We start from the raw sequence: 23,049 nt of genomic DNA on the forward strand, positions 1-23,049 counted from the left end.
GATGCTGGGCTGATGTTGTGGCGTTCACTGTGACGTTCGCTGCGCCAACTAGCGGTGGGGTATTTGAAGCTGGCTCGTAACCTGAATTTTAGCTCGTAACTCAAAGCAAAAAATCAGCCGAGAGATGGCTCGTATCTCGAAAAACTCGTTAGTCGGAACACTCGTAAGTCAAGGCCCCACTGTATATTAAACATTTTAAGTTGAATCTCTTGTAGAGTAGCTTAGCCCAGGGATATGCAAACTTTTTCTTAAGAGCTACATAATTAGTATTTCTGGATTTTAGGGCCACTCAGCTCTCTATCCACTCACTCTGCATTGTAGAGCAAAAGCAGCCATAGACTGTACCAGTATGTGGTGAATGGGCGGGGCTGTGTGCTATAAAACTTCATTTACAAAACAGGCAGTGGGAAGAAATATCAGACAGACCCAAATTGACAAACATTCTACAAAATACCAGACTGTCCTCAAAACTGCCAAGGACTTGCCCAAGTAGGTGTGGGTCGGTGGATAGAGCGTCGGCCCGCAGACTGAAGGGGCCCAGGTTCGATACTGGTCCAGGGCATGTACCTCTGTTACAGGCTCCATTCCCCTCCCTTGTTGGGGTACATGCAGGAGGCAACCAATCGGTGTGTCTCTCTCACATAGATGTTTCTCTTTATTAATCTCTCCCCTTCCCTTACACTCTTTCTAAAAATCAATGGAAAAATATCCTCAGATGAGGATTAACAACTAAATAAATAAATAAAATATTAAAAAAATTAAAAACCTGTTAAGGTCTCAAAAGCAAGGACATTAGGAGGAAACTGAGGACTTTCAAATAAAGTGTAGACTTAGTTAATAATAACATATCAATCAGCAGTGGTGTATAAGTCATGACAAATGCACCATTATCATGTTAACAACAGGAGAAACTAAATGTCGGTTATATAGGCATTTGCTGTAATATTCTTATAACTTCCCTGTAAATCTAAAAAGTTTATTTTTTTAAAAAAAGGCGTCGGGCCTGATTTATTCAACAGGTTTGAGGACCCCCAGCTTAGACAAGCTCTCACTACCTCAGTGAGGTGTGTAAGCAAATCTCAGGCAGGTAAGGTCATGGCAAACTGAACTCTAACCTAACGCACCTTTGCCTTCTCCCGCTTCCCCATTTCAGTCACCAGCGCCATCTCCAGCCGTCTTTGGTCTTTCCTCACTGTCACCATATCCTGTTGCTTCTTCCTCTGAAATGTTTTCTACTGCTGGCTGCGTTCTGGCCACAAGGCCCTCCTGATGTGTACGGGTGATAGCGTCCTGCGGCCGGGGTGGTGTCCAGAGCACCAGTTTGCTGACTGGGCCCTCATTAGGAGGCAGTGCAGTCCCTTGCAGGGAGCTCAGCCTCCGAGCTCAGTTTCCCTGCCTCTCTAATGAGCAGACAAACCCTTGCTTCTCAGGGCAGGGAGGAGGCAAAGCCAAGAGGCAAGCTCTCAGCAATGATTTTCCTGTGCCTATTTCTGCATCACCATGGAGACCTGGTTTCTCCTCCCTCAACCCTTCACCTTACTGTGCTTGGCAGAACAAGGCCATCGCACGGCAGATGGGGATTAGACCTGCCTGGGATCAGGGTGCAAGTGGGAAGCAACTGATCTTGGTGAAGCCCTGGAGTACGAAAGTTTCCCATCTCAGGGCTAAGCATTAGGAAAGCAGTCTGATTAAGTATACCGAGAACAAAGCTCTTTGCTTGCCCAGCCTTTGACTATCTTGACCCCTACTTCAGATGTTCAAGAAGGAGGGAGTGGTGTAAGTAGACATCCTTGTGCATTATTTCTCCCCAAAGAGACTTCACACCCATAATAAACCTTAGAGCAATAGTTTACACCCTTCCAGGAATCACAAGAACCTCTTCTATCTCTGGTTTAAGAATTTAGATTTCTCGGCATTTCCAGAAATTCTACAAGTCTGAGGGGGGGGACCCAAGACTGTATTTTAATAAGCCCCCACAGCCTCCACTTGATTCTCAACCTTTTTTTTTTTAATCTTTATTGTTGAAAGTATTACCTATGTCCCCTCCCCCCCTCCCCCATTGACCTCATCTAGCCGCGCCCCCCCACCCCCACCCAGGGCCTTCACCACGCTATTGTCTGTGACCTTGGGTTATGCATACATGCATACAAGTTCTTTTGTTGATCTCTTCCCACCCACCCATAGTCTGTCCCATGCTTCCATGTCTCTGGATCTGTTTTGTTCATCATTCTATTTTGTTCGTTAGATTCTACATCTGAGTGAGATCATGTGATGCTTGTCTTTCTGACTGTCTTCTTTCACTTAGCATAATACTCTCCAGGTCCCTCCATGCTGTTTCAAGGGGTAAGATATCCTTCTTTTTTACTGCTGCATAGCATTCCATGGTATAATTGTACCACAGTTTTTTTTATCCACTCACCTACTGGACACTTGGGCTGTTTCCAGATCTTAGCTATTATAAATTGTGCTGCTATGAACATAGGTGTGCATACATTCTTTCTGATTGGTGTTTTGGGTTTCTTAGGATATATTCCTTAGAAGTGGGAACACTGGGTCAAATGGCTGTTCCATATTTAACTTTTTGAGGAAACTCCATACTGTTTTCCATAATGGCTGCACCAGTCTGCATTCCCACCAGCAGTGCACTAGGGTTCCCTTTTCTCCACATCCTCACCAGCACTTGTCATTTGTTGATGGTAGCTATTCAGACAGATGTGAGGTGATACCTCACTGTTGTTGTTGTTTTTTTTAAAATATATATTTTATTGATTTTTTACAGAGAGGAAGGGAAAGGGATAGAGAGTTAGAAACATCGATGAGAGAGAAACATCGGTCAGCTGCCTCCTGCGCATCTCCTACTGGGGATGTGCCCGCAACCCAGGTACATGCCCTTGACCGGAATCGAACCTGGGACCTTTCAGTCCACAGGCCGACGCTCTATCCACTGAGCCAAACCGGTCTCGGCTCATTGTTGTTTTAATTTCCATCTCTCTAATGATCAATGACTTTGAACATCTTTTCATATGTCTCTTGGCCATCTGTATGTCCACTTTGGAGAAGTGTCTATTTAGGTCCTTTGCCCACTTTTTAATAAGATTGTTTATCTTTTGTTAAGTTGCATGAATTCCTCATATATTTATCAGATGTATCATTGCCAAATATGTTCTCCCATACAGTAGGCTCCCTTTTCCTTTTGTTGATGGTTTCTTTTGCTGTGCTGAAGCTTTTAATTTTGATGTAGTCCCATTTGTCTATTTTCTCCTTAGTTTCCTTTGCCCTAGGAGATGTATCTGTAAACATATTGCTATGAGAGATGTCTGAGATTTTCCTGCCTATGGTTTCTTCTAGGATTTTTACATTTAAGTCTTTTATCCATTTGAGTTTCTTTTTGTGTATGGTGTAAGTCAGTGGTCTAGTTTCATTTTTTTGCATGTATCTGTCCAATTTTCCCAACACCATTTATTGAAGATACAGTCTTGACTCCATTGTATGTTCTTGCCTCCGTTGTCAAATATTAATTAAGCGTAATGGCTTGAGTTGATTTCTGGGGTCTCTGTTCTGTTCCATTGATCTTTTCTTGTGCCAGTACCAGTGGCTTTGTAATATAACTTGATATCTGGTATTGTGATCCCTCCAATTTTGTTCTTCTCTCTCAAGATTGCTTCAGCTATTTGGGGTCTTTTTTGGTTCCATATAAATTTTTGGAGTATCTGTGAAATATGCCATTGGTATTTTAATAGGGATTGCATTGAATGTGTAGATTGCTTTGGGTAGTATGGCCATTTTAATGATATTAATTCTACCAATCCATGAAGTATCTTAATTTTTTGTTGCAATGGTAAATGGGATTGTTTGTTTAGTTTCTCTTTCTGAGAATTCATTATTGGTGTATAAAAAAGCCACCGATTGCCCTAGCCGGTTTGGCTCAGTAGATAGAGTGTCAGCCTCCAGATGGAATGTTCCCAGGTTCGATTCTGGTCAAGGGCACATGCGCACGTTTTGGGCTCGATCCCCAGTAAGGGTCATGCAGGAGGCAGCCAATCAATGATTCTCTCTCATCATTGATGTCTCTATCTCGCTCTCCCTCTCCCTTCCTCTCTGAAATCAATAAAAATATATATATTTTTAAAGCCATCAATTTTTGGGTGTTGATTTTGTATCCTGCTACATTGCCAAATTCATTTATTAATGTACCAGAAGACCTTGTTTTTCTCATTATCAGCACTGGAGTCCCTGCAGTGTAGGAATTATTTAGGGAAGCAAACGTCATCCTAAGAGGAAAGATTCCGTAATGAGCCACCCACTTACAGAATGAGCTCTTCACTCACTCCCATCTTGGCTCAGCCTAAACATGGCTTATTCCTGTCCATCCACCAAAACCGGTGGGTCCTCTCTCTTGGATGCAAATCAGTTGCAAAGTGGGGTTGAAAGTCTTGGAAAGGGTGCAGGATTTTAAGAAGTCATCCAAAATGGCCTGGAGAATTGCTCCAGCCTCCAGTCACTCAGCCACACTCATAGCAGCAGAGAGGGCAGAGAGCTAATGATGGAAGGAATGAGTCCATGTGCTGCAAAGTTTAAATGGGCTCAATCCGCCTATTAAAAGAGAGGATATTCAGCTTGGCTCACAAAGCAAGGTTCAACTCCATGCCTTATGAACAGGACACACCTAAACTAAAGTGGTTCCAGAAGCTAAAAATAAAGGGATAGGCACAGGTGGAATAGGCAGGTAGAAACAGAAGTAGCAGGGCTATAATTTTGACATGGAGAAGGTAGAAATTGGGCCTCTGAACTTTACATTTATGAATCTTCTTTGTCACAGTGCCAAAAGGCTCAGTTTATACCCCAGGTATAATATTTGTCAATATTCTGTGTGTGTGTGTGTGTGTGTGTGTGTGTGTGTCTCCCACGTTCAAAGGCTGTGAAATCGCGTTGTTTACCCATATCTTCAGAAAAAAAATCACTTCTGTCGTGGTAAATAAACTGCTTCTCTATTTATAATGGTCTGGCCCTCTAGCAACTGCAGAGCAAAATTATAGCTAATTTACCTACAAATGTCAGGTGGTCATAATAATCTGGCCACTCAGTGTATATGCATCAAACAACATAGCTATTGTCTTTACAAAGTGGAAATTATAAAAGATACCAGGAGAAACAGGTACAAATATACAGGGGAGGGTAAAATAACAATAATTAATAAGTAATAATACAAGAATAAACTCTGTTTCACGTACTCATGACTGTAAGCCTACTTTTGCTGCACTCTGTATATCACAAGCTGGTTGAGGAGACAGCAAAAGGCAAGAATGTAAGATGGCCAAACCATGTGCTTAAGACAGATTATGTGGCCAAATTACAAACCCTCCACTCTCATATGAGAATAAATCTTAAGTATTCGTGGAATATTCACAAAATCCATTCCTTATAAGGTCACAGAGAAAGTATCTAGAACTTCCAAAAGTAGAAATATTACAAGCAACATTCTTAATGTGATAAAACTAGAAATTAGATTTCCTAAAAGTCAGTGACAAAAATAATATGATTAGCCTGACTGGAGTGCCTCAGAGCATTCACCTATGAACCAGGAAGTCACAGGTTTGATTCCTGGTCAGGGCACATGCCCAGGTTGCAGGCTCGATCCCCAGTAGGGGGCATGCAGGAGGCAGCTGATCAATGATTCTCTCTCATCATTGATGTTTCTATCTCTCCCTCTCCCTTCTTCTCTCTGAAATCAATAAAAACACTTATTTAAAAAAACAAACACATTATTATTAGAAACCACGGGATGTATTTAAAGCAGTAATGAGAGGGCATTTCATAGCTATAATATCCATAAATATGAATAAGTGAAAGTAAGTATATTAATTTTGCAACTCAAAAACCTGAGAAAAAGCACCAAACAAACCCAAAAGAGAATGATATGGGTGTGCAGTGGATGAACCCTCAAGGATTTTTATGCATTCCTCAAATATTTTTGATACAGTAAGAAGCAAGCAGGACCCCTTCCCCACTCAAAGCGAGATCTGTGTCTTATTCCTTCTATGATCTAGCACATGGTTTCATTATAACCTAAACCAAAATTTAGGGAAATATGAGATGCAGCAACTTGTTTTATAATTGGTTTCTTTTTCTTCTTTTATTTATTTATTTTTTTAAGATTCCCCTGCTCCACCTCCCTCCCAACCCCCACTCTGGCACAGTTTGTCTTGAAACTTTGCCCCTTGGTGGATGTCTGCCTATTTAAAGGGTCTGGTCCTTGCCCCAGGAGTCCTTTCTGTCTGTTTTTAATGTTTCTGTCTATGTCTGTGTCTGATAGTTGGTACTATTCTCGATTCTGACAGAACCTGTAATAAACTGGGAGCACTGGGTGGGTGAGCATCATGTCCCATCATCACTTGGCTCCCTGCACATGCCTGCAGCCCATCTGTCTGTTCATCCATTCCTCTGTCCATCCAGTTAGCCACTGGCTGTCAAGAGCTCGCTAAGTGCCCCAAGCCCCATGGGCAACCGGAAGAGAACAGAAGCAGGCCAGAGGCTGGGTGTCAGCCAGGCCCTGGAGAGCCTCCATTTATTCATCTATGAGTCGGGGAGCCATGAGGTTGGGGGAGACTCCTCCACTTCCTGCCCCACTTCCTTGTCCTTACCCGGCATCTTCCCTTCCTGGAACAGGCCGCCCCCTCCTAAACCCAATGCTCCCTCCGCGCCAGCTCTGTGGAAAGCAAATCAGCTGTATTTCTCACTTCCCCACCGCCTATCCCCCCCAGTTCCCAGGGAGCAGGCTTCTCTGGCTATCTCTGGCTTCTTCTCAGTGTTCCAGCTATGCCCCGGGGAGACCAGTCAGCCTGTGTGACACTGACGCCCTCGCATGCTCACCCATCATGTGTCTGAGTGTCAGCGACTTCTCTCCCAGCCCCAGCACTGCTCTGGCCCCATGGGGAGAAGGGGGCCTGATTTTTCTGTAAACAGCCCGTTTGAGGGTCAGTATTTTCAGCTCTACCAGAACAGTCTCTGACACAATGACGACTCAACTGCGCTCTTTAGTCAAAAGCAGACGCAGACCATGTGTAAGCAGACGTGGCTGTATGCCAACAAAACCTTATTCGTGGACACTGAAAGCTGAATTTCATATCATTTACATGTGTCATCGAATATTCTTCTTTTGATTTTTTTCCAAGCATTTAAAAATGTCAAAAATCACTCTTACCTCACAGGCCAAATAGAAACAACTGGCTGGCTGTCATTTGTCAGGACACCCCCCCCCCCCTTAGAAGTCATTGTCCAGGACTGCCTCACCCCCCGCATCAGGAGGGCATCCTCCACATCCGCTGTGTACAGATCATATGTGGTTGCTTCACCCTACAACAGCAGAGTTGAGCTGTTGCAACAGAGCCCAAATATTTATTACTTGGCCCTTCATAGAACAAGTTTGCCGCCCCTGATTCACAAAGTCATTTCATCCTCCCCCTGGGAGGCAGGGGTTTTCTCCCTAATTTTACAGGAGAGGAATCTGAAACCAGTTGGTCCCAATTAACACAGCGGACAGTAGCCTTATACCTCCAGCCCTCCCAGGAAGGCCAGGGTTATTTCCCGACATTTCCACGCAGGAAAACCCCAGCCCTGACTCTGTCCTAGGGCTGTTTGCTCAGCAGACAAGGTGGAGCAGATCCTCCCATGTCCTTGGATCACGGGCCACCTGGGCAGGGACATTACCCACAGGGCCCCTTGCTCCATGCAGGCCTGGCACAGCCGTAGGACACCTCTAAGGCCTCCTCTCCAGGGTCTGACTATTGTCCATGTCCCCAGAGGGGCACCACCTGTCAGAGGGCTTGGGCCAAGCACTCCTTTTTGTAGAAAGGTACCCAGGAACATGGAGAACACTTGGGAGAATAATTGCTTGGGTTCCAAGCAATGGGGTCACCATGCCAACCCCAGCTTTCAGTTGCTGCTGGGTGTCTCGTTCTCTTCCCCTCCCAGCTGGACTGGGAGGCCAGGAAGTGGCGGACGATCTCGCTCTGTCCGTCAGCCCCATCTTTATGATCCATGGTGGCCTAATATTTGCCAATGTTCTTTACCAATCTCAGCCTCTCCTGGCAACATCAGTTACTCTTTCAACTCAGTGCCTGGCCCTGACCAGACACAAGAAATCTTGAAGTCCTCTGTGGCTCATGGTCTGAGGGGGAAACAGAGGCTTCACCCAGAGGTGGCATTGGAGAGGGAGGTAGCATCGAGGCCACAGGAGGTGGCAGGCGACCGAGTGGGCTGAGAGGGCTTCCAATCTTGGCCAAAATGGACCGCCAGGGCCTGTCAGAGACTTTCAGGGAAGGTGAAGTCTCTGAAGCTAGAATGGTGCCAGGCACACAGCAGGTGGTCAATCAGTTGTTATCACATGAATGAATGAATGAATGAATGAATGAATGCATATGAACCATAAACACTTGGGAAGTGAGGTCCCTGTGGCTGCAAGATCAGGAAGACAGAGACAGCCAACCCCACAACTTAGTCCAAGTCACAAGTTTCCTTCGAGAAAGGATGAGCATAAGTGAATCTGGAGATGATGTTATGCCAGGTCTGGCCATGTCAGCCTGGCTGGAAGGACCACCATGCATGACCAGGCTGGGGAACTTCTCTCTCCAGGGGATCCTGACCCAGGGCTCACCTGTCAACATGGGAGATGGGCAAGTGAGGTTGCCTTTTTAGCTCATGCCACAGGGCTTTGGGTTCTGATATCTGAAAACAAAACGTTATTTGCCTAATGCGATCTGTTTCAAGGCTTGTTCCGTTTTGGGGTTGGATGCGCCAGAGGCCAGGTATGAACTCAGAGGGATTGGGCCAGGGTGGGCAGGCATCCCAAAAAGTCCTAGGCCAGTTTGCCCGACTCCAGGCACTAAGAATGGGTCTGAAGAAGGAGCCCAGGCCTCAGATACTGAGTCGGACAGGCAGGGCATAGGCTGGGAATGGGAGCCCGGGGCCACATCAACCACCTGCTCTCAGACTTCAGGGAGGTTGGCTGACCTCTGCACCTCAGTTTCCTCATCTAAAATGGGAATGGCACGTCTGTCTGTTTCTTAGAGGAGAAAAGCCCACAGTGAGCCTGAGGTGGGGCCAGTACATACCATAGTCATTGTATGATGTTATCCTTTTTTTTTTTCCAATTGAATTTATTGAGGTGACATTGGTTAGTAATAGCATACAGGTTTCAGGTGCACACTTCTACAATACATTATCTGTACATCATCACCATTCTTCTTAAAATATTTATCATGCATCCCAACCGAGAAAAGAGCCATCCTGTTTACATTGAATATGCACCTTCTAGAAATTTCTGGCTAGGTAGGATGCTCAATCATGAATGTCTCCAGTTTTAAAAACTTTTTTGACTCAAAAGAAGAACCTCAGAGACAGGAGCAGTTGGAAGACCACCAGACAGCCCCTGCCCTGTTCTCAGCATCTCTGGCAGAGTGGGAACCACCTGTCCGGCACACAGTGCCCCCGGGTCCTGGCCTGCTCTGCCCCGCCAGAGGACAGTGCGTTAAACCATGACCGGAGTGCAAGGTTGAATATAGGGTTATCTCGTTATGTTTTTTCTTCTGTGCGGTAAACTTTTAGTGTAGCTCTACATATTTTTTCCAAAGTGTATGCTTGTATTAGAAACGTGTGTTTTATGTTATAAAAGGGGAAAACGTGTTTGCAAGAAAGCCCAGACCTTTCCCACAAAATCCAGGGCTACGGCTTTTCTGGCCTGGTGGGCAAATGACATAAACATGCGGCCTCCCCAGACCCAAGGCCAGATTACATCGCATCATTGCTGGCACCCGATTCCCGCTTCCTCCCTCCTGTCCACCCCCAGCCTCACATGACCCCCCCAGGCACACCAGCCGCTCTGGTGCGTGGAGGCCATCCCTGCAAGTGCTGCTGGCCAGCCCAGGAGCAGCCACACAATAGCTCCCCTCGAAGGCCAGGCCAGCGTTGTTTCCTCCTCCTCGGATGTATAATAGCACCAACCGGATATTTTTAGATCGGCTTTGAAAAGTCGCAGTGTGCTGAGACCACATACCAGACGCATGGAGTCACCCAGGCCCCGCACGGGTAATTGCAGAACCAGAGAGCAAGCGGGCCCCACATCCCCAAAACGTTCCCTCTTGTCCCCAGGATGCCAGGCCTGGCTGTTTCCTTAGAAATCGCCATGATGACTTGTCCCACGTTCAAAAAGGACCACTGTGGCTCTTCAGGGTGCGAATGTGCATGTCTGGGCTGCCTGGTGGCAGGCCCTGGACCTGGGTGCTGCCAGGATCCCGGCAGAGAGAGGCCCGTTGCTCCAGGAAGGAGCCCACACGGGACTGGGCACTGCTTCACCATCTGCTTGTAGTTAGGACAGGCAGGACTCTGCAGGCTCACCCACAGGAGTTCATTTTAGCACAGAGCAGGCCTGTTCTCAGCTCAGATGCCACCCCGCAGGCTCTGGTAAGGATGGAATGGAAGGAGATAGAGCCGCTGTCTGCATTTCCAGGAGCGGTGCCTTGAGAACCCACAGGCTTTGCCCCAAACAACAAACATAGTTCTAAGGCTGAACTTAGACGAAACTGGAGAGTAAACAAACCTAGAAAGACAGTTTTCCTCCCCAGAGGAGCCCTTAGCACTACAGCAGACATAGGGTCCCTCATAACGGGGAGGAGGGGGGGGGGGGGAAGAGTCCAGTGAGGCTCAGACCGCCTGGCCAAGCAAACCCCTTGTACCTGCATCTGTGTGTAGCAGTGCTGCTCAGCCTGGGTGATTCAGCCATCTCTAGGGGCATTTTTGGTTGTCCTACATGCACTGATATCTAGCAGGTAGAAACCAGGGGCACTGCTCAATATCCGACAGTGCCCAGGATGGCCTAAGTGTCAGCAGTGCCCAGGCCAGGAGCCCACTGGGTTCCAGACACTTGGGAGAGAAGGGCAGACCCAGGGCTGGTGCACAGCCGCTAGCCAACAGCTTGGTCACATGCGTCAGGACCTGGTGACAAGCCCCAGTATGTAATCAGTCCCACCAAAGATTTTGTCAAAACCTACCCGGTGATGAACCCTGAGATAGCGATTGTGAAGAAGTGAGTTGGGCTATGTGGCTGCTGTCTGACTCAGGGAAGCGCCTTCTCGGGCTGGGTTGCACTTCCGAAAGGCCACTGGAGCCCCCCAAAGCACCTAGCTGATGCTCCCGCCCTGAGCAACCCCCCTTCATAGTATGGGGCCAGGTCACTTCTCTGGGGCCTCCTTTTCATTGTCACTCTCCTACTTGATGACTTGGCTGTTGATTCGGGTTTTACAGGGAAGTCTGTTACCCAGGTCTGGAGCTCCTGGAGCAATGGGGCAGGAAATCGCTCATCCCGTGACCCCATCAGCCAGGAGCATGATCGGCATGTGGGCCCGGACTGGTCTCCCATCCAGCCTCAAGCTGTGCTGAATGGAGCCATTCTCCAAGGAAATGTGCTAGGCCTTCCCACAGATGGTTTTTTATGGGGTTTCTGCCTCAGGCTGCCCCATTAGGAGCTCCCATCGATAATCCATCTGCATCCATCCCTTGCAGAATGAGGCCTTCAAGAAAATCCAGTCTCTTCTCCACATCAGCACATCTCCCTGTTCTGTGAGCCTGCAAGTCTGGCTGCCTCTCCTCACCCTGCCCTTGACCACCTGCCCCACCAGCAGACCTGGCAGTGGCCTTGCCCCCTTCTCCCTGCCGCCCTTGCCCACAGTCAGCTCCCCACACAGCTCAGCCTCCTCAAATGGGAATATTGTCAGTTTGACACCCTTCTCACTGCCACCAAGCTTTCCCCATTTGACTCTGGGGTGTTACCCCCCCCACCCCCGCCCCACATCATTATCCCTTCCCCAGCCTTCCTCTCCCTGAAACAGTGAACCCCACTCCCAAGCATCTTCCCTACCCTGTGTTCCCTCAAGGCTCCATCATATCTCTCTGGGTCTATTTACCCCTCGGGGGACAGTGGGTCCCTTGTGGAAAGGGGGGCAGTCTGGGAACCTAGGCAGGGGGGAGGGTGTGTTCCCATTTGTTATCTGGGTGGTGGTCCCATGGGAGGCTCTAGGGGGACCCCACTGGATTGCAGGCTCCGTGCACTATGCATGCTTTCCTCTTCATTTTGGGAATGCAGCCCTGATTTATGCCACAACCTGGGAGAACCCCAAAAGCATCATGCTGAGTGAAAACAGACACAAAAGACCACAGAGGGTATGCCCCACTTAGTGAAGACAGAAAGCAGATTAGAGGTTTCCCGGGATTAGGAGAGGAATTATGGGGAGCGACTCCTAATGGGATTCCTTTTAGGGTGGTGAAATGTTCTAGAACTAGGTAGAGGTGACAACATTCTGCATGTCCTAAATGCCACTGAATTCTTCACTTTAAAATGGTTAGTTTTATGTTGTATCAGTTTTACCCCAATTTTTAAAAACCTGCTGTGAACTGCTTGTCATCCCACAGAATTGCAGGATCCCTCCAGGGTGGGACCTGTCCTCACCTCTGCTCCCTCATATGCAGCCTGGTGCCCTCCTGGAGCCCAGAGCTCATATCTTACCAGGGCCTGGCAGAGTCCTTCTGGAAGGAGCCAGACAGTAAATGTTTTTGGCTTTGCAGGCCAGATGGTCTTTATCTCAGCCACCCTGCCTTCGCAGCTCAGAAGCAGCCTCGGACAATCCGTTAGTGAATAGGCTGACTGTGTGCCAGGAAAACCTCATTTATGGACACTGAGTTGTGAATAGAATTTTCGCAGTTCAGGAAACACTACTCTTCTTTGGGTTGTTTTTAAAGCCATTTACAAATGTGAAAACCACTCTTGCCTTGTAGGCAATACAAAAACATGCAGCAGACTGGAGTATGCTGTATAAACAATTATGACTGGGAAAGCATTCCAATGAGTGTAATTTTTAATGTCCGACACTTAAAACTTTAGCCTCTCCCACAACCCAAGCATAGAGATAACGAGTGAGTACATTGGAGCGCACCTGGACTGCATAACTTTGTTCTCTAGCTGTCACCTGGGCCACTGAGTGACTTCCGGCACGCAGGTGTCCGCGATGCCCAGAGGGAGCTCTGCGCCTCCAGCCTGAGGCCTGTAGGAACTTCATCCTCACCACCTGAAAACTTATTTTTTGTTTTCCTCGCAGGCTTTTGGAAACGCCAAAACAGCCCACAACAACAATTCGAGTCGATTTGGAAAATTCATCCAGGTCAACTACCTAGAGAGTGGCATCGTGAGAGGGTGAGTTGACAGCCACCTGTACTGTGCACTCCAGCCTTAGTGTGGGATCCTGGGCAACCCAGCAGCGGGGAGCCAGCCTAAGAGCTACATTTGTGAATCCTACAGGAAGCCAGTGGGATTTTAAGTCCTTGATGTGAAGATCTGAGCATTGGTCAAGGTGGGAAGTGAAGGTGTGGGAGGGTAGCACTTTGGTAACTGACCCTGCCAGCCCCAGGGCATTGAGTGTGGTGGGTTCAGGCACCAGTGGAGTAAGTGCAATGAACTGTAGGTACTAGTGTGGTAGGGTTTGCCAAGAACAGGCAAGAACAGACCAACCTGTTTCTTGGTATTGATGAGGTTTCTAATTCAGTCGGTCTGGGATGCCATAGGCAGAGTCGCTGTGGATTCTGGCACTTACCAAATGTGTCTCTTTAGCCAGAAGTATATGTGATCTTGGATAGCAAAATGAGGCAGTTGTCCAGAGAAGGGTGGATGGATGGATGGATGGATGGATGAGTGGGTAGGCAGTAACTGGATTGTGAAATTGTTTGCCTGGTGGAAGTTAAAATAGACCAACATTTTGTGCCAGAAATGTGAGTTCTTTAGGTGGGGACATAGTTACTTCAACTAAATGTAACACTGAAATTGTGCTTACTTGTGCTCTGGGCACTGGTTATGCCTATGAAACTATCTGGCAGCATTGTACAATGAATTAATGTTATAAAGAATTATGTATTTTGTTGTAGTTTTTAAGCCATAGCATCATTTCTAAATTCAGTTCTGTAGGATTTTATTTTTCCTTTAAAAAATGTATATTCTGAACTTTTGAACAATAATAGATACAGAGGCAGAGCTGCCTCAAACTGATTGTCAAACTGCAGTGGGAAGGCCAGAGAGAGTTGAGGGGCAGGAGGGAGGGGAGTAAGAGATCAACCGAAGGACTTGTATGCATACATATAAGCATAACTAATGGACATAAGACACTGGGGGGTAAGGGAGGGTAGGGGTTTGTCGAGGGCGGGGGGGAAAAAAGGACACTTATGTAATACCCTTTGTAATACTTTAAGCGAAAAATAAAAAATAAAAAAATAAAAAAAAAATTTAAAAAAAATGTATATTCTGGCCCGGCCAGTGTGGTTCAGTGGTTGAGCATTAACCTATGAACCAGAAGGTCACGGTTCAATTCCCTGTTAGGGCACAGGCCTGGGTTGCGGGCTCCATCCCAGTAGGGAATATGCAAGAGGCAGCCCATCCATGATTCTCTCTCATCATTGATGCTTCTATCTCTCCCTCTCCCTTCCTCTCTGAAATCAATAAGAATATATTTTTTAAAAAATTAAAAATGTATATTCTGTATAGTTTCCATTGTTAAACAAAATTTAATTGTGATTTAATACTGTGTAGTGTTTTTGGGGTTGGTTTTTTTGTTTGTTTGTCTAATCCTCACTGGAGGATATTTTTATCCATTGACTTTTTAGAGAGTGGAAGGGAGGGAAGGAGGGAGAGAAACATCAATTAGTTGCCTCTAGGGCTGGGGATGGAACCTGCAACCCAGGAATGTGCCCTTGACAGGGAGTCGAACCCACAACCCTTCGGTTCGCAGGCCAATGTTCTAACCACTGAACCACTGGCCAGGGCTGGGGTTGATTTTATATGCAAAGGTTTTATGAGCCAGTAAAACTATTTCACAGTAAAAGAAAAAGAGCCATTTCAGCACAGTCCATTGCCTGGAATCCTCCTCATCACAATCTGGTGTGAGGGTCTGTGGTGACAGTGGAAAGATTTCAGGTGATGCTCTAAACCAGCGGTCGCCAAACTTTTGGACCTCATGGACCACTGTTTGGCGACCGCTGCTCTAAACAGCAGGGTGAGAAGCCCTGGATGTTAGAGGTGGGGAGACCTGAGCACTAGGCTCCTCGAGGCCGAGAAAAGGCACCAGCACTTCAGGAGAAGAGGGGTCCTCAAATGTGGCGGGGACTGGGGAGGGATTTCAATCTAGGTTCTCCTGTTTGTCTACCTGACTGGTGATCATTCTAATCAACGTTCATATTCAAAATGTAATAGGAGCCCGGCTGGCGTGGCTCAGTGGTTGAGCGTTGACCTATGAACAAGGAGGTCACGGTTCGGTTCCGGGTCAGGGCACATGTCCAGGTTGCAGGCTCTATCCCCAGTGTGGGGTGTGCAGGAGGCAGCCGATCAGTGATTCTCTCTCATCGTTGATATTTCTTTCTCTCCCTCTCGCTTCCTCTCTGAAATCAATAAAAATATATATTTTTAAAAATCTAATATTGTTGCTAATCCTTCAGCCCCTGGTTTCTTTCCTTTTTCCTGCTGCCCAAGCTCTCACAGGCAGTGGTGTGGATGAGAGGCCCTCAGAAATGGTCTGCCCTGCTCCGCAGTCCTCAGGGGTGCTCAGAGCTGGTGATTCTCCCCACCTCCTCAGCTCCCCTCCCAAGCCGTCCAAAGGTCCCTCCCCGAGCACTGCTGGGCTCCAGCTTGGCACCTTCATGGGCACCACCACTCACCCACAGGGTATGTGCCCCAATTAATCAGAGACACCTGGAGCCACCCACTTGCCCCACAGTCCTCACCTTTTCTCCACAAAGACCCTCACTCCTGATTTAAAGGGGTTTTTTTCTTGCACATTTGCCCAGAGTATCTGAATGGCAGAAAATATAGACACATACTAATTGTACAGATACAGGGGCTCCCTTGGGGAAAGCAGACATGCCGAGAGGTGCCTCATGTTTGCCTGGGTCCTGGGCTGGCTCTACAGGCCTTAGGCTGGACGCCAGAGCCTTTGCTCCCAGTGGCACTGCTTTCCCCATCTGCCCCCCAGCTCTCTCCTTCGCATGGTCTCCATTTGGTGACCTGTGGTTGCAGTAACAAAGCACCACAAACCGGTGGCTCACATCAACAGGAATTTCTTCTCTCCAGAGGTCAGAAGTCTGAAATCAAGGTGTTGGCAGGGCCCCGCCTCCTCTGGAGGCTGTAGGAGAGGATCCTCTTTGCCTCCTGCAGCTTCTGGTGGCCCCAGGCTTCCTTGGCTTGTGCCTGCATCATTCCAGTCTCTGCCTCCATCTTCACACAGCCTTCCCCTTGGTGTCTCTGTGTGGCCTCTTCTGTCTTTTCAGACATTTGTCATTGGGTTTAGAACCCATGGAGATAATCCTGGATAATCTTACCTTGAGATCCTTCACTTGATTGCATCTGCAAAGACATTTTCCAAATAAGATTCCAGTCACAGGTTCCAAGCGTATACGTGTATCTTCTGGGAGCTCTCATGTGACCCAGCAAGGGTTGGCCATCAACCAAAAAGCCCAGCCACTATAGGCGCCCATCAAGCTCAGGCCAGTGGCCCTGAGTAGCCGGTCTCATAGACTAGCTTTTGAGAGTCATATCTGTGGCCTGAATTCAGGAAAGGAAGTCCCCTCTTGGCCCACGACCATGTCCTGCCCACGCTCTGAGGAGGGAGGTGTACTTCCCGTCCAGGGAGCCGCTCACAAGGATCGGTCGCAGACCTTGTTCTGCTTTTGGGCAGGTGACACTTCTTGATGCCATTTCCTGCCGAGGCTAAGGGTCAAGGGCAGTCCAAGCCTTCCCCCAGTTCTCCAGTTTGTAAGACCTACTCTTCCTGTGGGTTCAGGGCCTCAGTGCCAGGGGATTCCTGGCTACCTACTAACTGCCGTAGGTACCTGGGTCTCCAAGATGATCAGAAGAAAGAGGCTGCCCTATCGGGTTTGGCTTAGTGGATAGAGCGTCAGCCTGCGGACAGAAGGGTCCTGGGTTCAATTTCAGTCAAGGGCGCGTATCTTGGTTGCAGGCTCCTCCCCAGCCCTGCTGGTCCAGGTGCGTGCAGGAAGCAACCAATCAATGTGTTTCTCTCACATCGATGTTTCTCTCTTCCACTCTCTCTAAAAATCAGTGGAAAAATATCCTCCAGTGAGGATGAACAAAAAAACAAAAAAAGAAGAAGAAAGAGGCTGTTGTCAGTGAAATGACAGCTCCCTGCTGGGAGGGGTTGCCATTCTCCCCCATCTGCTGACACAGTCCAGGAAATTGGCCACAGGTTGAAATTCCAACAGTCGTCTGATTCTGGAACCAGGGCAGCCTCCCGTGCCAGGAAAACAAACTGCTGCTCACTAAAATAGTTACCAGCCAGGGGCAGGAATAGACGAGAACGTGGGTTTGAAAGAAGAGAGAACGCAGGCTACGCCCTTGGAAACCCACTTGTGCATGGAGTAGGCGTGTGTCTTGTTCAAGGCTGCACACAGACGACTGCCATCCTGGAGGGACAGCCAGCTGACCCAGCAGCAAGTGATGGACCAGGGGCCCGGCCCTGCCACCCCTGGGGCACCGGCTGCCTCTCCTGTAAAATAGGACGGGCTCAGATGAAGTTGGCCCACACACCCGCCCGGCTCCCTTACTTGGTAATAGTGGATCCCGTGAGATACAGGCCCCTCCGACCCCAGTGGGTGTGGAGGCAGCAGGGCCCATGCCAGGCTCAGGTCCCTGCTGGGCCACCTCCCTCCTGTGGGGTCCCCAACAGCGTGTAGCCTCTCCAACTTTAGTACCTCATTCATTAACGGGAGCCCCAGTGCCCACCTCAAAGGGATGGGAGGAGTCAATGTGTTAAATCCTATGAAACAGTGCCTGGAACGTTTGCCATCACTTCTCTTAGTGTTGATAGTGTGGCTGTAGAGGTGCCCGGTCCCTGCCACGGCACCCATATAGCCTCATGGACCCATGTCCATCAGATGTCCATCAAATGGCTAACAAAATGTGGTGTGTCCACATATGTAAAATATTATTCAGCCATAAGGAGGAATGAATGCTGCATGCTACAATGTGACTCAGCCTCAGAATCACGGGGCTGAGTGAGAGAAGTCAGACACAGTACACATACTGAATTACTCTATTTCTTTAAAATTCTAGAAAATCCAAACTAATCTAAAGTGAGGCTGGTCGGTGGCTGCTTGGGGATGAGGAGTGGGGAGGAATGATACAGGGGCCAAGGAAATTTTTCTGGGTGGTGCATGTGTTCACTATCTTGATCATGGTGTGGGTTTCATGGGTGTTTGCATTTGTCGCAGCTCATCAAAGGGCACACTTTAAGTTCATTGTGCATTGATTACTCTTAATAAAGCTGCTTTAACATGATATGGGCCCTGGCCCGGAGGCTCGGTTGGTTGGAGCGTCATCCTGGTTGTGGGTTTGATTCCTGGTCAGGGCACATACCTAGCTTGCAAGCACATACAATTGATGTTTCTCTCACATTGATGTTTCTTTCTCACTCACTCCCCCCCTGCTGCCCCGCTCCTCTCTCTATAAAATAAAAAAGTAATAAAAACATACCCTTGGGGGAGAGATTTAAAATAAATAAAGATATGGATTATGAAAGGACCCAGTCAAAACTTATTACATTGTGCCCTAATCGGTTTGACTCAGTGGATGGAGCGTCGGCCTGCGGACTGGAGGGTCCGAGGTTCGATTCCGGTCAGGGGCGTGTACCTTGGTTGTGGGCACATCCCCAGTAGGGAGTGTGCAGGAGGTGGCTGATCGATGTTTATTTCTCGTCGATGTTTCTGACTCTCTATCCCTCTCCCTACCTCTCTGTAAAAAATCAATAAAATATATTTTTTAAAAAAACAGACTTATCACATTGTACCCTTTGTGTACCGTTTATTCAATAAAGCTGTAAAAAGAATAGAAAAATGAATTTGTTATCATCTTATATTTAGATTATGAATTGGAGAAACATTTAATTGCTAGGGAGATGGTGGAAGCAGGGGAGAGCTTCCTGAAACATCCAGGCTCACATGGGTGCAGTCGCTCCAGTCCCCGCCTCCCTGGAGGAAGGTTCCCCATGATGCCACTGGGCTTCTGTGATCTGGTCTGGGGAGAAGTGGCCGGCCCAAGTTCCTTTTTTTTATTTTTTTTTTTTGTTAATCCTCACCCGAGGATATTTTTCCATTGATTTTTAGGGAGAGTGGTGGAAGAGAGAGGGAAAGACAGAAACACTGATGTCACAGAAACACATCGTTTGGTTGTCTCCTCACAAGCCCTGACCAGGGCCCAGGCTAGAGAGGAGCCTGCAACCAAGGTACATGCCCTTGATCAGAATCGAACCCAGGACCCTTTGGTCCGCAGGCCAGGGCTCTATCCACTGAGCCAAACCAGCTAGGGCCCAAGTTCTTTGTTTTTATAGATGGTGGTCATGGGGCAAGGCAACATTTAGGATATTTGTTTTTGCGACATTTAGATTGATTTACAACATTCAGTGTGATTATATTTACATTTAGGGTGATTATATCAACATACCTGTATATGTTTTGTGTTTAAGGAAGTTAATGCACAGCTGGCTTTATCATGGGTAACAAGTTATTCTAGTTCTTTAAGGAGATAATTAAAATGGAATGATTTACTCTTTCTTTTTCCTTTCATGACAGAGCTGTTGTTGAAAAATACCTGCTTGAAAAGTCTCGTCTGGTCTCTCAGGAGAAGGATGAGAGGTAGGAGATCTCCTCCATGCGCATCTGCTCTGCCTTCCGCACAGAGGAGAGAAGCAGACATCCTGAGATCAGGGACTCTCCCAGGAGGCCAGGCACAACTCCCCAGTGCGTGCGGCCTGCTGTGTAGCTCCAAGCCTTGTGCTCACACCTCCTAAGTCACCTTTTGTGCTTCGTTGTGTGCCTCCCTAGGGCTTTGACCCATGTGCTTAGATTAGAGGCATCTCTAATTGACCTGTGAGGGAGACACACATCCACCACTACCACCCCCTGGAGAAATCTCACTGGAGAAGCTCATGTTTGGGGAGGTTTTTTTGTTTATTTTTTTGGTAAGAGAACATGTATTTGGTAAAATCACAGCATGGGGGAAGATAATTCGTAGAAGAGATGGACTAAGGAAATGAGTTATGGTGGCAAAGGAAGGGCTCTAGGAGTTTGGGAGTGAGCTCCTGGGGGAAGGAGAAGGGAGGAGAGGAGGAAGAGAAGGAGAAGCAGGAGAGGGAGGGAAATGGAAGGCACAGGGATGCTCCTGGGAGGGAGAGCAAGGGGGAGGTTTTTTTAAACATACTAAGAACCGACTTATTGTCTTAAATTGAGACAATATATTTGAAGTGCTTTTTCCCCCTGGAGTCCGTCTCTTCTACGAATTATCTTCCCCCATGCTGTGATTTTACCAAATACATGTTCTCCAAAGCAATATTAGTAGCGGTTTTGAGGAGTTACTGTTGCTTGGCTTCCAAAAATGACTTTTTTCTCCGAATCTTGACCTGCAGAAACTACCACGTGTTTTATTATTTGTTACTTGGCGTCAGCGAGGAAGAGCGACAAGAATTTCAGCTCAAACAGCCTGAAGATTATTTCTACCTCAACCAGGTAAACACTAAGCCCTCGCCACAAACACTGCCTCTGTTCCCCGTAGGCTGTTTACGCTCCGCCAGGTCAGAGGCCGTCTGCCTTGGCCCTCTCCGGCCCCCAGGCCGGCTCCAAGGAGGCCCACAGGAGGCAGCATAAAGGAGCCCATTCATTCCCCATGTCCTGGGCCCTGCCCCATCAGTTCCAGCCAAAACCATTCCCACGCACCGCCACCCTCTCTGACCCAGAAATACCCAGAGTGTCGATAACTTTGTTTTTTAGCATAACTTGAAGATCGAAGACGGAGAAGACCTGAAACATGACTTTGAAAGACTCAAGCAGGCCATGGAGATGGTGGGCTTCCTTCCCGCCACCAAGAAACAGTAAGTGGGCTGGCCAGCCATCCCGCCGTCTCCGCGTGGGCACTCCCAGGTCTCACTGGTCACTCTCTGAGATGTGATTGACACCCCCATTGGGAGCTGCACGAAGGAGGCCAGCCCAGTGACAATAGCACATGTAAGGGCCTCTCATCATTAGTCATTTGGAGATGCCCGTTGAAACCACAGGGGCTTTTGCCAACAAACAGTACCTTAAAAATGGCTGTGGTGGTAGATTTTATATGATGTGTATTTTACACCATTAAAAATGTTTTAATGTTTGACATCCACACCTGCCAGTATATCCAGCAAGAACACCCTCACTGCTAGGGGAGTGCAAATTGGGCCAATCACTTTGGAAAACTATTTGGCTGTTTTCTGCTACAGCTGTGTGTACACAACGAAACGCATACATTTGCTCACCCTAAGACACGCACACAGATGCACACAACAGCCTCCTTCATAACAGCCCCAAAGCCTGGGAACCGCCCCCCAAAATGCCCACCAACAGAAGATTAAATAAATAAATGTCAATCTATCCAGGCAAGGGTCAGCAAACTTTCTGGAGAGGGCCAGAGAGTAAATATTTTCAGCTTCCTGAGCCAGACAGTCTCTGTTACATGTTCTTCTCTGTATTTCATTTTGCTTTTTAATAACCATTTAAAAACCAAACCAAAAACTTAGCTCAGGGGCCATACAGAAATGGGCCCAAGTTTGCCAACTCTTGGGCTACTCCACACAGTGTGGTTTTCACTGGAGCTGCCGATTCTGTCCCGGAGGGGACGGGGCGGGGCGGGCCCTTGTCTGGAGACATATTTAGTGGTCACACCGCATGAGCGTGCAATGCTGCTCAGTATCACACAGTGCCCAGGACACCCTCCATCCCCAGCCAAGAACAATCTGGCCCCTGGTGCCAGCAGTGCCAAGGCTGAGAGATGCTGGTCTGTAGCATTGAGAGTGAACACACCAAGACTATGTGCAGTACCCGCATCATAGCACCACATCACCGTTTTTCAGTGACGGGCCAGATACAAGTACATGCGATGATTTCCTGGACATTAAGTTCATGGATGATGTTAGATTTCAGGACAACAATTCAGCTCTGTGGGGCTGAGTGGTTCCAGGACCAGGAATGTTATATTCCTTGGTCTGAGTGCTAATTAACGAGGATCTGTACATTTTGTGGTAATACATCTCTACACTTGGGAATTGTGTAGTTTTTTGCATGTACACCTTATGCCCCCATAAAAATATTTTTTAGCCCCGCCTTACAACGAAAAATAGAGATATCTGTCTGTCAAGTCACATGGCATAGAGAGAGTCCCCGACAAAGGGATTTGATGTTTTTCATACTTCGTGTGTTTGATGGTGTTTCAAATTCAGCCCAGTTGGCTGGACGCCTCCATCATCTCACAATTGTGGAAACTGCCCCAATCGAACCTCCTTTTCTCTCCCAGGATTTTTTCTGTGCTCTCGGCCATCCTGTATCTGGGCAACGTCACGTACAAGAAGAGAGCCACAGGCCGAGACGAAGGCCTGGAGGTCGGGCCCCCCAAGGTGCTGGACACACTGTCACAGCTTCTGAAGGTACTACTCCCTGTTCTCGGCCACTGTGGGTTGTGCTAGGACAGCTCAGGGCCTGTGGCCTCAGAGGGCCCAGAACTTCCTGCATTGGCTGTGCTTCTGTAAACCAAGGCCTGCGCCTGCTTCCTCACACCATCTCTGCAAAGTCCCTTCCTCATTTCTGAGGGACTCCCGGCTGGACAGAGACACCTCCCACCTCAGCTCCTCATGCAAAAGGCTCTTTAAAAACCATAGTTTGATCAGTGAGGTCATTTTCTCATCGGACCCGCCATCCCCTTGTTCCCTGGTTCTCAATCCCAGGGGCAGTGTCTGGAGGCATTTTTGGTTGTCACAACTTGGGGGCTACTGTCATCTAGTGGGTGAAGGCCATGGGTGCTGCTTGACATCATATAATGCATAGAATGGCCACCCCACAGCAGAGCACGATACAGCCTCACATGTCAGTGGCCCCAAGGCTGAGAAGCCCTGCCCTCAGTCTTTCTGTTTTCTAATCATGTGTTCCATCCCT

General features: G+C 47.9%; 1 protein-coding gene across 6 annotated transcripts in view; it reads left to right on the plus strand.

Moving 5' to 3' along the window:
• The window catches only part of MYO9B (myosin IXB), an 86,191-nt gene that overhangs the window by 27,575 nt on the left and 35,567 nt on the right, over positions 1–23,049 (plus strand). For all 6 annotated transcript variants that reach the window (XM_070416343.1, XM_070416339.1, XM_070416338.1 and 3 more), the window contains exons 3-7: positions 13,146–13,240; positions 19,669–19,731; positions 20,502–20,601; positions 20,863–20,963; positions 22,415–22,544. In XM_070416343.1, coding sequence (XP_070272444.1) covers positions 13,146–13,240; positions 19,669–19,731; positions 20,502–20,601; positions 20,863–20,963; positions 22,415–22,544 — 489 coding nt within the window. The remainder of the gene's footprint in view (positions 1–13,145; positions 13,241–19,668; positions 19,732–20,501; positions 20,602–20,862; positions 20,964–22,414; positions 22,545–23,049) is intronic.

Source organism: Myotis yumanensis, unplaced genomic scaffold (assembly GCF_028538775.1).
Source record: "Myotis yumanensis isolate MYYU_CA2020_CCGP unplaced genomic scaffold, mMyoYum1.0.hap1 SCAF_5, whole genome shotgun sequence".
In the NCBI taxonomy this organism is placed as follows: Eukaryota; Metazoa; Chordata; class Mammalia; order Chiroptera; family Vespertilionidae; genus Myotis; species Myotis yumanensis.